The sequence below is a fragment of the Pholis gunnellus genome (genome assembly GCF_910591455.1).
Source record: "Pholis gunnellus genome assembly, chromosome: 1".
Taxonomy (NCBI): Eukaryota; Metazoa; Chordata; class Actinopteri; order Perciformes; family Pholidae; genus Pholis; species Pholis gunnellus.
Genome location: NC_136528.1, coordinates 26,967,207 through 26,983,612, shown reverse-complemented (window position 1 = coordinate 26,983,612; position 16,406 = coordinate 26,967,207). Strand labels below are relative to the sequence as shown.

At 43.5% G+C, this 16,406-nt stretch overlaps 1 protein-coding gene across 2 annotated transcripts; it reads right to left on the bottom strand.

Annotated features, from left to right (window-relative positions):
• Window positions 1-1,017: 1,017 nt before the first annotated feature.
• On the bottom strand, window positions 1,018-15,084 carry tmod2 (tropomodulin 2). 2 transcript variants are annotated; one of them, XM_079165277.1, is made up of 10 exons: window positions 14,981-15,084; window positions 10,347-10,567; window positions 9,102-9,258; window positions 5,712-5,834; window positions 5,350-5,418; window positions 4,443-4,573; window positions 4,245-4,352; window positions 4,011-4,154; window positions 3,678-3,822; window positions 1,018-3,444 (listed from the first exon to the last, which is right to left on the bottom strand). In XM_079165277.1, the coding sequence occupies exons 2-10, from the start codon at window positions 10,470-10,472 to the stop codon at window positions 3,257-3,259; spliced, it is 1,191 nt and encodes a 396-aa protein (XP_079021403.1). In that variant the 5' UTR covers window positions 10,473-10,567; window positions 14,981-15,084; the 3' UTR covers window positions 1,018-3,256. The 2 variants fall into 2 exon arrangements, with proteins under 2 accessions (XP_079021403.1, XP_079021404.1); XM_079165278.1 differs by having other exon boundaries at window positions 1,018-3,051.
• Between the last annotated feature and the right edge of the window lie 1,322 nt (window positions 15,085-16,406).

Genomic DNA, 16,406 nt, shown 5'->3' with positions numbered 1-16,406 from the left:
TTTTACACCAAACTAAACATGGCATCCTATTTATGGCAGTGCTCTCTGGGCATCAACCTCAAATAAAGACATGGACTAGAAGCTGTTGGTTATAGTCTATTCTTTTTCCGAATGCGGAGGAGCAGTGCCTATTAATAGTCATGGTCTGAGGGAACAGTTGTACTGTAGTTACATAAGCACACAACTGTATATTTCACTGTGAGTTTTTTTTTGTGTGTTCCTTCTGGTGTGATTAACAGACCTCTTAAACCTGTTGTTCCTCGTCCTTCTCTGTTCTCACAGAGTGGAAACACTGGAGTCATTCACTGCAGCCACAGTCCACTGCCAGCACTGCCGAGTTTCTCTGACAGCAGCTCACCGCACAGGAAACCCAGAGAGGGATGGAGTCATGCACATGACATCATCTCTCCGGCATGTGCAAACAATCGGAAAAACTGGATCTGATTAAAGGGTGCATAGTAGACCACCTAGAGTACCTCCCAAACCAAACACACCGTGTATTTGAACTTGAGATTTGGCCACAATCCGCTTTAAATCTTCAGTGGTTACACACACAGAGTAGTTTATTTTACACTCAAGCTAGCGTCTGTTGGTCAGACGACCTGCTAAACTAATGACATTCCCGTCAGCCTCGGCTTTACTGCGTTTAGTGCTAATTTGAAAACCTTTCTATCTAAACACACAAGAGATCTACACAATAGTGGAGCTTGAAGTTCTATTGTTCGACATAAAACTCTGAGCACAAGGTTCACTTCCTTGAACTACTTGTGGATCTTTCACAAACATTTTCAAGCTTTGATCAGCGAATGGTCAACAGTCAAACTGAGGAAACTCCATCTGCTGATGAAACTCACAAAAATCTATGGACATTTTCCAAAAGTGGACCTTGTGTAGAGCTTTTTTTATTTAGCTTAATTTTTTCTAGATTATAAAATATTCATGAAACATTAAACAGGATGATAATATATGCCGTTAACACAAATACATTAAAGAAATGCACAAACGGGCAGATTGAGTATGTAAAAACATTTATTGTTGAGGATATCATATATTCAGCAGTGCGTTTCACCAGTCTTGTGGTTTTATAATAGTACATATTCCTTATGTTAAGTCTAAACCTGGGTTTTGATTTAAAGTACAAAAAAAAAAAAAAAAAAGAATCGCAGTTTTGTAGAAACTTAAAAGTGTGTGTGTTCACTTTGTATTGTGAGATGGCATTTTACAATTAATATACATATTATGAATCACAGAATATTCGTATCAAGCCCAGGCAAAGACGCAGTTTTCCCACTTTAGCTGACTGTCCACCGGCAAAGCACAGGAATGTGAAAACAAAAAGGTCCAAGAAGAAATACGAGCAGATATGACCGCGGACGCAGATATAAAAACCCAACGTACTGAACTCAGCCGTCCAATTCTTGTCCGAGGAATGTGAGGCCGTTAGGATGAAAGAACTATTTTTGGTCGATAGAAACACGATGTTCACGAGTGACGTTCATGCCAGCATATTGTTCCTATTACACATAAAACAGTACATACAAGTTTCAAGTAATCCTGAATTAGTCCTGTTAAACCCATCTCAAGCAGGTCAGTGTACCTCAGGAAGTTCAGTGTGAGGCACGCAGAGCATGTTGTTTTCTGTTACATAATGAATGACATGCTACTGCTGAGATGCTGCTGAGCGACAGTGACAGTGTGACCGAGGGTGTGAAAGGTGAAATTTAAGAAGACTTTCTATCCGGGAGATGGAAAGTAGTCGCAAAGCCTGGGAGGTAAAACAGAAAAAGCGTTTGCCGATCTCAGTGAACTACCTGCTGAACATTGTGCTATAAACGGCAAATAACACAAAGTGTAATGGCATGATGTGCTCTAAAAAGATTCTTGATCGTTGCTGCTATGTATACTGCGAGGAAATGACTGAAGCTGACAAAGCCAAAGACCTGAACCGCTCACCGTTTCGTTACATATCGACACTCTAAGCACTGCTTGTGTTAGTCTTTGGCATGGCGAAGCATCAGAGGAACCCTGTGTGTTGAGCAGACATTTACAACATCATTCGTAACGACCTCTTCAGTCTAGACGAGTTAATATCCTCTTACTTTTACAGTACAATCCCAATTTTACTTGATCCAAAATATCCAGACACCAGTTATAATTTCCTGTTAAGGAAAAAAAAAGTGATCAGAATAACCAACATCAGAATTTGAACCGTATGAAAACAAGATGTTGGATTAACGGGTTTCGTGATATAAAACATTATGCACTGCTGCGTACAGTATTCATTTCACATAAGAGGGTGAGCCAGCATCTGACTTAAGGCCAACGCAAACTTAACCGTTAAAACACACACACACACACACAAGTCAAGCGGGCTTTACAAGGCCATCCCAATAAATGGTGATCTGATCACATGGTGACGGTCACCATTCTGCCAGTAAGCTGTGGTTCTAACAGACTGGTCCGACTTTGCTTCACGTCACCTTCTGATGCCGACGTCAACATCGACTTTAGAGCCGTCTCTAACGATCTGATGTCAAATTCTGCTAGTTCATGATACAGGTGTTCCACTGGGAGCTTAGGCCTCAAACTACCACTGTATACAGGGCTCCCTCAATGTTAGTTATCGTGTATACTGAGCTGTTATTGTTGTGTCCGTTACTTGGTAATGTGCATGTTTATTCCACATGATTATAGCATAGTAGAAAAAAAAAAAGAAGTGAAAAGTCTGGACAGATAAAGGCTCAAAAAAACAAAATGACTAAAAGCTAATCTGATTTACACCTTCAATAACAATATAATATTAAACATAAGTATGAACATGTAAATGGGGGAGGGAGGGCAATTCCAGTTATTTCCCTTCTTCTCAGATGTATGTTCCGGTTGAGCGCGCCTTGCCCCACAGTTTGGCACAAGACTTAAGTTTCCACACAGTGAGATGAGACCAGGGCATCGGCTGAAAGTATTCCACATGGCGAGATGAAACAAGAGGATTGGCTGGGAGGCAGGTGGGGCTCCGTCCCTACAGGTCCCCTTCCACTCGCCTTTTGCGGACTGAAGAGGAAAAGTACAATGAAAAAAAAAGAAAAAACAGCAAAATGCATGATTTGTCTTTTTTCACAAAATCAGTTGATTGACAGAGTAAAGATCGTACGAACGAAGAACTGCAAACATGCTACACAGCCTACACAGGCCTGTTAGTTTATCGGGGAAACACCAAGTTACTCCTCATGAGCTCAGTCACAGTTTTAGACCCATTTCAACAGCAGGTGTCAGCGTGTGCAGAAAAAAACAGGAAGTGAGGTGTCATCACTCTCAAAGCTGCGTGATCACACCGTGTCAATGTCCGTACTGTTAATTCATTCAAACACTTCGATGCACTGGCACACTTAAGAGTCACACCCATGCACCAGACCTGTGCTACCTCGACTCTGACAGGACGGGGAACTAAAAGAGAGCAGAGGGTCGTCACTGTGGACGGACGTGGAAAAAACAACAACATTGTAGATACAGATGAACGGCAGACATGTTGGAATTGTTATGACTCATTCTTCCAAAGAAAGAGAGAGCGATACCGGGAGGAAGATAATGTAATGTGCAACGAGTCACACCGTTTTTGCAAGTTTGAACAAATCTCAAGTGATTGTGTGCGTGTGTGTGTGTGTGTGCGTGTGTCATACCCAGGTCGTTGTTCTTGGTGATAGCTGCGCCAGCTCTGGAGCGAGGTCCTTGCTGGGTGAAGTGATAGCCAAATTTCACTATGCTGTTGTTGTCTTCCAACATTTTAGCAATCTCCATCTCTACGGTAGTACCCAGCTGCTGCCTCTGAAACACACACACACACACACACACACACACACTTCAGTACCAAGAGTTGTACCACAGGGAAATGGTTTAACGTCTTTTCCACTACTGGAAACACTCAATGCACAACAATAACATTTTCTATAACATCTTGAATTTCACAGGGATTTAGTGAACTTGATGAATATCTGTTTAAGAGCAGCTGGTACCTGGTTGTCTATCTTGATCTCTGTGAGGGTGTCATTGTCTCGCAACGCATCAACCAAAGCCTGCACCCCTGTCCCGGTGATGAAGTTGGACTCCAAGTTCAAACTTTGCAACGTCTTGTTCTCTCGTAGCATTTCACTGAACACCTGAGAGGACGAAATAAAGCAAGGACGTAAATACGGAGTTGTCAGGTGTCAACAAAGCCAAATAAAAGCCCACAAGCCACTCCCTCTCACCACAGCAATCGGGTCGTTACTCCGTGTTGCTGCCAGGCTGAACTTCTTGACGTGCGTGTTCTTCTCCATGGCTTTAGCGAAGTCCTTCAGTGTGGGAATTGGAACGTTCTGGAAAACCAACAAAAGGCCGTCATCAGTCCAGGAATAGACGAGCATATGCGCACCCAGAGGCTCTGAAAAGCTTGCGTTTCTGTGTACCTTGATGTTGTTGAGGTTGACCTCTGTTAGGGAGCCGTCATTGCTTTTTATCCGCTGCAGAGTTTCTTCTACATTGGTGGGATTGGGAGGCTCATCAAACACTGGGTTCATCTTCTCCCCTTTGACCACATCTAGAAAAAAGACACACAGGAAGAGGTAGAGATACTGATCTGAAGCCAGAGTTATTTTCCTTCCTCCGCTCATGTCAATGAGCCCGAGAATGAGGCTGGACCACGTGCAGGGAGGCGGGGTTCAAGGAAGCGCTCGAGCATCCGGGTAATTTCACCTGAATTAAATTCTCTGAAGTCAAATTTTATTTTGCTTCGGGCACCACAGAGCAACTTTCATAGGAATGAACAAGGAGCCGCCGCCAAAGCTGTATCCAGTCGCATCAACTCAACCGACTTAAGGCAGGTTGCTGACTCACTGAGGAGAAGATTAGCAGTAACGACTAAAACAAGCAGTAGAGTAGTAGCTTTAAGAAACAGAGAGCAAAGGAGTAAAATTTAAAATCTTAAGTTAGTGCGTCATCTTCATGCTTTCGTCAAAGCGCAAGAATAACACTTTGCTATGTTCTTTAACTAGTGTAGCATTAAAGCATGGTGGAATTAGCAAGCTAGCTAACTAGCCAGCTGTCTGTTAGTTAGTTAGCCAGGTGGCTTTGTCCACCATGCTTGAATGCTGCAACGGTAAGCTACCGAGCTACCTAGCTTACTAGCCAGCCCGCCATCCATCTCCGGAGCGGCGTCTCTTTTTTTCGGCGAGCAGCGACACTTTACGGCCCCACTGACACACGTTGCCCACCATGACAACAAACAACAATTACCATTTTTTTGTACTAGTCAAATGACCACAGAAAACAGTTACATTTTGTATTTCTATGGTTAACTTCTCCGATTGTACTTACTGTTGTAACCGTCTTTAGAAGCATCGTATGTCTGGCTACTGGTGACCAGCGTGTGAACACCCAGGATCGCTGCAAAACAAAAGCAGACCATCAGCAGCTGTGGTGAGGAGTCAGTGTGAACGCACGTGTTCTTCAGGGATCAGTGAATGAAAGGTAACCAAATCTAGACGCCATAGCAGACAGGTTGTTTTGCTCAGTAAGCCCGGTCATGAAAGGAGCTTGTGTTTAACTGTCCCAGCAGACTGTTGTGTTTCTACTACAACGTCTTCCTCTTCAAAGAAACCTTCAGGCAGAGTAATGTGCTTTTAGGCCTTTAAACAATGACTTCTTAGCGTTCTCAAAAGGTGTTTATTCATTCTCACCTGCTAGATCACACAGCTCCGTATCTGTGGCGCTGGATAGGGCCTCCTCTAGTTCTGGATCGAGGGTTGTGACTTCTTCCTGGCGCGTTTCGATCGGTCTCTGCTTCGGAATAAATGCTTTACCTACGGAGAGAGAAGGAATGGAGAATTTCTTTACTCAAAGAAGATCATTCAGCCTCCATAAAAATAGGGCAGGCAATAAATTACTTGAACGTCGACACAGACAGATGAAACGGGTGCATGTGTGAAGGTTTTATGAGACGTTACACAACCTCCAATTTCTATAAAAAAACATCCAACTGTTACTTGTCGGTTATTGTGGCTTGTTCGTTTCCTTCAGTCGTTCCTATCCTCTTGCCTTGCCTTGTGCAACAATCGTGAGACTGCATGACTACAAAGTGCTGTGTGTGTGCGCCTACAAGTAAATGGACACAGTCCCAGTTAAAGCAACTGTGTGTGTGTGTGTGTGTGTGTGTGTGTGTGTGTGTGTGTGTGTGTGTGTATACATGTATACAATATATATATATATATATATACACACACACATGTATGTGTGTAAGTCAAGTCGCAACAAGTCCAGGTCTTCTGCTATTTTACACAGCATTCCCCAAACATCAGAATTTCAGAGCAGCCATGACAGCCTGACCACTTTGGTATTGCCATAGTAACAGAGGGAAGAGACGGAAGTTATGGAACAATGACTGGAGTCTAATCTAAACACTTGCACTTGACGGAAAGACCAGTCCAGTGGGTGCCAGTCGCTTCTATGAGTCTGTCTCCTTAAACAACCCCCCCGCTCCTTTCAAGCCAGTCAAATTGTACAAACGGGTCCAGGGTGGGGTGGGGGTGGGGGGTGGGGGGGGGGGGGGGGGGGTGCCTCTGGCACTTCCTGAAAGCCAGTAAACAGTAAAATACAGTCATCAGGCAGCATCCTGTGCCAGTCCCCCCGGAGCGACATTTAGCCCGTCAGAGGTCCAAAAAACATACAGAGCCAAAAGACTGACGGCCCCAAAGTCTTCCTCTGTAGGATTCCTGAAGAGCGTATATCATGGACTGAATGAGGGGAGCACATTGGGGCTCATGTTGTACTATTAGGATTATAGGCATGTTGAGAACGCAGTGTCTGCCTGTAACTGGAGTACAGAGATTCTTTAATGCCTTAACTGTCATGCATGCAAAAGCAGCACTGTGAAGTTTTTTTACAAAGATAACAGCACAAAATGAGAGGAAAGCATCCCTTATTGCACAAAAAAAAAGCTGTTTAAATACAACTACAGCAAGTGAGATGGGTCAGCTGAACCCAGACAATGGTCTCTAAACAATGGAAACTAAACTTTTGCTAACCCGTGGCTTTGTTGACCGCATTTAGAAATGAGGTAAACATGTCAAAAATATGATGTAATCAACCGGAGGAGTCCTTTAAATTTGAACCATTATTACACTTGAGCAGTAAATCTGCAGTAACCGATTGATTGCCTTTGCTGTACCCGTTCCGTTACACACGGCTACGAATGCCAACGACAACAACCTCAACAGACACAAGGTTTATCAGACTTGAACAGAGGCATGCTGTGAATGCTCTACCGAGCGTAACAAGTAAAGTCAACTGTGCCCGTTAAAACACAATTTGTACGTCTTCCTTCAACAACTTCAACCCGGCATCCAGCCAGACCCTCTGAATGTGAATAATGTTCCAAAAACCTCTAAGGAAATGAAGGATTGAACAATGGATTATAGAACACAATAAGAGAAGCTGACCCAATACAATAACGTCCATGTGGTTAAAAGGCTGCAATGGTTGCCATGGCATTCAAGCAGGCCGGTTTCCTCTGAAATGTGTGTGTTATTGAACACACACACACACACACACACACACACACACACACACACACACACACACACACACACACACACACACACACACACACACACACACACACACACACACACACACACACACACACACACACACACACACACACTATTTATCAGCAGGGGGTTGAGTTTAACAAGGGGAAGAGAATCAGCTACATTCCACAGAACCACCACAGTGATTTGAGTTTTCCATGTTGTCATAGGGCGTGCACACACTCACACAAGCACTCACATACTCACGCAAGCACTCACACACTCACTCACGCAAGCACTCACGCAAGCAAACACACACTCACTCACTCACTCACTCACTCACGCAAGCAAACACACACACACACGCACAGCCGGAGTATAATTTCTAACAGGCCAGGGGGAAGATGTCAGCTCCATGTTTCCTCTCCAGTGAGGGAGTAACTTTCAGATCTCTTGAGATCCAACAAAAGGAATTCCTCTGGACAATCATTTCAACCAAGTCATGTTTGTACTTCTCACTTTGTTTGTGTGTCACGCTGTCACTTAAAGCAGCTTCCCTTTTCCTCTCTTCTAGAAAGAGACTACGGTTACCACAGGTATGTCTTACAACTTGTTTGAACACAACTGGTTTCTCAGATCAGGTTATTTCGGTGACAGCGACATCGATCCCATCCGGATGAGCAGTGGGTGATTATTTCACCTTTCTGTGAGAAACGTTCTGCCACATGACATCTACTGAGTTCTGACAAAAGACTATTTCATTCCCCTCTAGGTAGACTACTGGCAGATATCGCAGACTGTTGTAATGGTGAAGCATCCCACATCCAAGGCCTCGGTTCTTTTTACTACTTCAATTGCTAAAAAAAGCCTGATTATATAACTGTGAGTATCACATACTACCGCTGTCATAGAAAAGGTTAGTTATGTGGCATTAGGAGATTTTTTGTATAGTTACGGGCATGAGACAAAGCAGCTGGACTCACTGTATGCACCTCTGCACACAGCCCTGCCATTCAAATAAGGCCTTCGGCTCTGGTTTGCATAGTTTTGCCCGAGGAAAACGTGAGCCTGAGCACAGACAAGGTTTACTAACGTCTAGTCTACTAACTGAACTGGACTCAATAAACAGAGGGACTCATGCCTCCAGTCCCCTGGTGCAAACACACCTCCCCCACACTGCTGTATGTTGCATAAGAGCAGACATGCATTAATAACACCGGCCTAAGACAGCAGAACAGTAATTACCGCTGTGCGTTCGTCCTGCTGATGCAGACACAAACAGACAGCTCATCTCATGAGGAACACGTCACTAACAGGTGACAGCGCAGCACTAATGATGCTCCTAATGAGAGGTAGGCGTGATGCACTACGTTACACTGTAAAGACCCGCCCTCGCTGAGGGGAAACACTCAACGTTGCCTGTATTGATTTGTACCCGACCTATCGGGATTGAGGTTCATTTAAAGTACTTTAAATGGACTTTCTCCGTTTGAATTTTCAGTCATGAGGAGGTTTTAAAATAGTAAATACTCAAACACAGACCTTTTCTCTCCCCAGTGAAGGGCAGTATATCGTCTCTGTCCTTGTAATCCATGGCTTCCTTCTCCAGGTACTTCAGAAGGCCATCCCTGTTAAATGACCCGGTAGCTCCCTTAGTCGTCTGGTCCTTCTGACGTAAGCCCGCTGGGAGAAGAGCATGCTGAGGAGAGGAGATGAGGAGACACATTAGACCTAGAGGACTTCAATACACTCACGATAGACGTGGATAAAGGGTGTATGCTGATATGATGGGGTAATTTTAAGCTGTTAAAGTACCTGTATGCCTTCTATATGATGAACAAAATATCCATTCATCCAATTACTTGAACATTTCTAAAAACAGTGTCATGCAACAATAAATGCATGCTGACCAATCCGGACCCATGTCAGTATCTCTTTGAAAGTAAATGTACCAAATGCCAGTTTCCTCCGCATCCACAGGTCTGTGTGGTAGTTGGCATCAACGACAGATGTAGAAGTTTCACGGGAAATAGACATGAATTGTAGTAAACATACTATGAATTGATGCATGTCAACCAGAAGCACGCGGCTTCAAACACCTCCGCCCACCACAGAAATGCAACAAACTGTGGACCATTTGTTGTAGGTGAGCCAAAACTTGAGGGACGTGAACAAAAGGCGGATAAACTCTGAAAAACTTGTCTAGCCAGCCTGTGTTTGGTCTAAACTACATGCAGTGCCAAATTCTTTGTCAAAAACTTTGTCTATTTAATGACATGAGACTGAAAGATGAATATTTCCCCCACTGTTGCCGACTGTTTCCTGTGGGCCCCTAGTGGGGTGATTTATCTCACTCAGTTTAGATGGAATTTAAATAAAACGCCCAGGAGGGATTTCATTATACTCTCCCGAGCTCTACTCTCAAATAAACACACAAACACTTGGCAGCCTGCTGACAGAGACTCCCCCTTTAAACTGTGTTCCCAGCCATGGAGGCTGCTGGACTGGAAGGTGTTGTTGGAGGGTGCAAAGGAAAAATCCACCCTGGGATTTTAATGTGTGATGTTCAACACATCCCAGGAAATTAAGTTATGATTATGTGGAATAATATATATATTTTTGGGGTGAAAACTGGAGCATGTCTAAGATTGTAGCTGTGTCCCTTATTTGAGAAATTTAATTATAGCTGCAAAGATTGTATTGGAGTGGATGAAATACTTTTATTATTGTCGTTCTCCCTCCCACTAAAGAGCCCTGGAGCTCCTCCAACCCTCACTGAGTCCTGACCTCAGGGTCCATCTCTTCCAGTGCCGTCTCCAGCTGTTTGAGCTCCTCCGCCGACAGTTTGTTGAGGATTTCATCTTCGTCGAGGTCCTTGTACTTCTCCAGGTCCTTCTTGAATGACAACGCCATGGTGCCAGCTATGGCTCGCTAAGCAACACCGAACAGCAGACCGCAGCCACAACGTTCCCTCTCAAGCTCACTGCTCCAGACCAGGGAGAGGCTTCCTGAGGACCAACACAAGTAAAACATTCATGATGACGGGGCGTGGGATGCATTTTAATGTACCTGACTAAATCAATGCAATAGCAATATAAGTAATAGCAACATATCGAAATATACATTGTTTATCTGATCACTGGGAAACAGTTGATCACAGCTGGGCTGGATAAGGAGGCCTTGCGATGATGATGCAACACACACACACACACACACACACGGCGCAAAGAAAGAACTTTCTCAGGCTCATACAAATCACCTGACCACTCCCATGAGGATCACCAACTACTCTTTTCAACACCATAACTTTGGAAAACACTCAACTTAAAAGAAGAAGCACAAGAAGCTCATTCTCCTGGATATAACAGTTTCCTTCTAGGGACTAAGGGCCAGAAAATAAAGGAGAATGGCAACAGTAGCAAGAAAATACTGGAGTAAACTGTAAGTAGATGCACCCCAGTGAAGATTAAATAAAACTCAGATAAGTGAATGAGTGAGGGAGTGAGTGTGTACCCTGTCAAACAAAACGAAGAGCCTTCGCTTCCCTCTCCCATGCCACGGACGACCACTTAATGACCTCGTGATTTCCAGATTCCCTGCAGGACTCCACAGATGGCCTCAGTCCTAATCACTCACACACACACCAACGCTGTAAACACACTCAAACTTAAGACTCTACTTTCCCCAAACGGCTTGCTCACGCTACAATAACAAAATGTAAAAATTCGTGCAAATACAGACAATACTGGTACAACAATCAGTAACTTGCAGGAACATTGCACCAGTCTCACTGATTCATGTCAACTGTGAAATACAGCACCGTCTCTGAACTCATTACAGCAGGGAGAAACAACGTGTGCTTTAACTCTGGTTTAGTCGAGGATTCTTTAAACTTTTAAGGCCATTTCCCTGGAGCTGCCTGAGTGATTTCTCCAGTTTAGAGGAATTCCCTCAGAGTCTGACACTCTCCGTCTCTCTCTCCCACTGTTCAGTTCTCCACAATCCAGGCTCTGTGCTGGACTAATTCTTCCCCTCACCTCCTCACCTCCTCCCCTACACCACTACAACTACTCCCATTTATTTCTGATTATTATAATAGTCATAGCAGGGACATTTGCAGGCCTGAGAGCCGGCAGACGAAGCAGAGCCCAAATGTCAGCACCGATGTCTTTAATAAAAAGCGTATGAATGTAACGAGCAACAAAGATAATCGCCCCAACGCTCCGCTGGGCATAGTTAAATCCGAACCTGGAAAACAGAGTCAGTACAGTAGTAATGACTACTGCACGGCTCCTGCAGGGTATTATCACACCTTACTGGGAGGAAGGTGATCAGCCATTCAAGCTGCAACGACGCTAAGCCAATGTGTTAGTGAAACAATATAAATGGATATTAAAATCTGGCCCAGACAAAAAAAAAACACAGCACGTCTGGTCATTACAAGCCTTTGCTCAGATGTTTCTGGAAAGAGGACTTTTGGTCATATTTCATAATACACACCGAGACGTCCTGGGGCACGAAAAACCCATAAAGGCTTTACTGTGATTATATGAAGGTGAAGACTTTGATGTATTCTGCCAAAAAAGCCCTCACATCCAGGTCCAACGCCTTTCATTTCCCTCCACACCAGTCAGATATTTGCTGAGGAAGGAGAACGTATGAAGAGATTTGGTCTTGCATCATAAGGAGTTTGATTTATTTTTTGACTTCGAAAATTAATTCTAATAATGTGCAGACGGCAATGATGATCTGGAAAAAGCGGAGACGTAAGCCGCGGATAAATAAGCATTAAGTCACACGTACACACACAAACACACATAATGCTCTTATGACAAGATCAGCTTAGAATAAAACCATTTACCACATGACCCCTCTTCTTCTTCTTCTTCTTCTCAAAAACAATTTCCACTTCACTGACATGTAATTCAACACATTCAAAACAACAGCCACTGCTTACAGTGAGGTCCGGTACTTTTTTTTGGGGGCGTGTGGACAGAAGAGTAATGGAGCATGCAGACAGGGATAATGATGGCAAAGGGTAGTAGAGACACTGAGGGGATCCATTAGTCCAATCTGATTGATTCCTTTCTCCCTCTCCTCTCTTCTAATCCTTCAAGACAACAACAGATGGCTGGGAGCCAATAATACTGCAGACCTGTACGCACTCTACACCAACCTCCCTCGCACTGGCCAGTACAGACACGCCACTTTTGAACATAAAACATATTACTGAGGAGTACACAAAGGACAAAGCCACAAATATCATGATTTAAGTTCACCTGACAGGCTAGATGTTTAGTGGTAAACCCTGGCTGATTTGAGCAAGGCCAAAAGATGTATGGTCACATTAAAAAGGTTAAACCAAGCCTTTGCAGAAGAAAAAATAAAAATATCCACTGTATGTGTGCATGAAAGACCAAAAGACGATGTGAGTAGGGCTAGCAATCCGTTTCTCCTGGTTTCTTTCATGGGCAAAATACTGACCACGTTCTTTTAGATATAAAGGTAAAACATCTGTTTCTATTTCTTTCATCTCCACCACCCAAAAAACATGTTTTTAAGTGAAACGTTTGACGATGATCTTCTTTCAAAAAGTGATGCTGACAGAGAAATGTTAAGTGTGTGATACAATATCAAACGTCATCTCAGATATCTCTAGCTTATATCATATAACCGATAGCATCTTTAAAAAACACACTCCGTCAAGTATAACTGTTGAAATCAATATCCAGGTCACTGTTTTAGATCTAAGGGGCTGAAGCTGGAGGAAAAGTATAACTTGCAGCTCAGAGATGAACAGGAAGCACTGAATGGTTATTACATTATTATAGAGCCCCGCCCCATCAACGCAGAGAAAGACTATAGTTAGAATGACCCAGCTCTGCAACTCATGGGACAAGAGTGTGCACTTCCTCCCACCTACTCTCTACAGTCTTATTCTGTCTCTCCACCCTGTAGTTACTCAGTTTTCCGTTTTATCTTACGCCTCCTACGGTGCCTGGAAGTGTCAGAAATGATAGAAAACAGATGGAAGGAGAGAGAGAGAGCGAGAGAGAGAGAGAGAGAGAGAGAGAGAGAGAGAGAGAGAGAGAGAGCGAGAGCGAGAGCGAGAGAGAGCAATGGAGGGTCTGATCATGCTGTCGCTCAGGTATGTTCACTGCAATACTTTAACAAGTAAAAACAATAAGACGACATGGGTGTCAGGAGACTAAAATGTGTTGTGTATGTCCATACGACTCCTGTGCAGACCTGGCAAAGGCCATACAGGAAGTGGTATGTTTCTCAAACAAACACACATGATTTCTATGCCCCCCCCCCCCCCCCCCCTTGCGAGGCTTGCGAGGGCTGGAGTATGATTGACGCAGGTTCAGGAAAGGTTGCCATTTCCACGCCTTAAAAAACAAAAACAAAAAACTAATGACAGTTGCTATTCACTGCTGTGGCTGCATTACACCAAGGGTGAAACCAGGCACTTGCGGCCAGGTTTCACTCCCCAGTGAAAAGTATGCAGGTCCAACAAATCCTATCCGAGGAGTCTGTTTATCTGCAATACGGCACACTGCAGAGGGTGGTATGGTAGGCGGTATCACCAAAAATGCCATGTCAGCAGCAGTCACCATGACATTCCACTCAGTGACCTGCTGCACACCTTCAGGAGGGTCCCCTGTCTTCAGGCTTTGAGGGTAAACCCCTCTTCCCTAAGCAGACTTGGACCACACCCTTTATTCACCATTGAGCCCTGCCGGCACAACTAACCCTGCACACTCGCGTGAGTCATCACACCAAAGGTATGTGCTAAAACACACTGACGCTCTTGTCTTAGTCAAACAAACAATCACGGTATTGATGCCCCATCTGTAAAATGCATTGTCAGGCTCTCAGGGATGGGCAGCTGAGATTAAATGTGCCCCATTTTATGAACCAAACAGATACCAGAATCATTAGAGGATACTTAGTACTGCCATAAAATGACATATCACACACTATAATATTATACAAGGTAGATCAATACGGTTATGTTCCTTTGGTAGTGATTTCGCTGCACATATCTGATACTAGTTTGACCCATCTCTCGTTCGCTAACTCGCTGCTGACATGTTTATGATTATCACGTTGACAGTAAACACGTTGATAGTGACTAGAAGAAAAGGCACCACACATTAGCTGAGAAAGAGTTAAAGCAAAACCAAGCGCTTCACGAGACACTCACTCTGGTAACTTAGCCAGCGTTACATTTGTCTGATGCAGCAACACAACGATAACAAGTAGGTTAACAGTTAGCAGCTAACAGCTAGCAGTGGACTCAAGTTGCTAGCCGTTTAACGTTAGCTAAACCACCATGTAAAACACTACCGATAGAAAGTTTCCTGAGTTCACATACTAAATCTCAACCCCCTACCTATATATATATATCTCCTTACCTGTTAATGGGACCTAACTAAAAGTCTCCAAATAATGCGAGTCTTCCCAATGAATGCGATGTCTTCAGAGCTTGATTTCTCACTCACTCTGCCCAAGGGCGGCAACACAGGATGTGAGAGCCAGAGCCGTCTCTGAGTGACGTGTGATGGAACCAATAGGCAGAGAGTCTGCCACACATACGCCAATGGTGTATATTAGCCCGCCCTTTTATCTCGACGAGCCAATCAGATAAGAGACAGTAAAATAAAATAAAAGGATAAGAATATATAAGAAATATAACTATATTAATGAAAAATGAAGTGATTAAGCACAAACATAAGTATTGCTAGTGTAAGTGTAATACGTTGAGGTATTTCAGGCAAAATGTAAGTGTTTGAAGTGACGTCTGGTGATCAACTTTCAGGTGCCGCAAAGCCGACTACAAAATATCACAGAGACCTGGAAAGACAGACTACATACATACATATACATGTATGTGTATGTATATACATGTGAAACTCAATTCTCTCTCTCTCTCTCTCTCTCCATTTGTCTTTCTCTCCCTCTATCACACAAATACACAGTGCACACTAAAAACCTTACTTTAGCCTTGATTGTAAAGATCAAGTGGAGCTCATCCTCTCTGTACTACACTGTGTTGCACAATAGTGGAGATAGAATTTCATGTACCCTCTCGGTTCCCTCACACAATATGTGCACTGTAACAAGATACCTTGTATGTAACACAGAAACGTTGGGAAGAGATGTGGGTGCTGAAATCAGATGAGCGATAGTATCCTACTCAGCTAAATGGGTTCAAATGTACTGAGAGAAAGACGTCTTTACAGCCATTTTAAACCAGTGCTACACCAGAGATGAATGTACAGTAGATCTCTGTGCGTGCGTCAATACAGATTAGCTAAAGGTAAAGACAGAGTTTACTGCAGGGTGGCGGAGCACATGGCAGTCAGCATGTTTTATCTTCTGTAGTGTCAGAAATGATCTTCTGATAGACATAGTAAACCTCTTCTACCTCCTTCAGAGGGTAGTGTGGCTCCATTTGTGAGAATAATTAAGAATGTGTCTATATATATATTGTTTTTGAAACACACACATTATACATGTATATTGCATGTTATAATGCATGTTCAACTTCCTTTTTGTGTTTCAAAAAGTTGTCTGGGTGACTTGTGATCAAATGACACCATCTGGTGGTTGCTAATGTTAGTGACTGAACACAGCTGCAATACCAGAGTGAGTCCAGTAGGGGTCACAACGTAACAGACTGATACATCATTGTAGTCGGTATTGACTGAGATCCTGTGTAGATTAGAAGTCTCATGTTGATCATGTTTTCTATGACAGGGTGCTGATGGATAACCTCTATCCAACCTCATCATCCCAACATTACATTCAATTGCATTGCAATCCGTAGACAGCAGGGTA

Coding starts and splice junctions, on each gene's coding strand:
- tmod2 (XM_079165277.1), bottom strand. CDS start 10,472: ATGGCGTTGTCATTCAAGAAGGACCTGGAGAAGTACAAGGACCTCGAC. Junction 4,574..5,349: donor TTCTAAAGACGGTTACAACA/GTAAGTACAATC, acceptor TCTTTTTTCTAG/ATGTGGTCAAAGGGGAGAAG. Junction 3,823..4,010: donor AGATCAAGATAGACAACCAG/GTACCAGCTGCT, acceptor TGTGTGTTTCAG/AGGCAGCAGCTGGGTACTAC.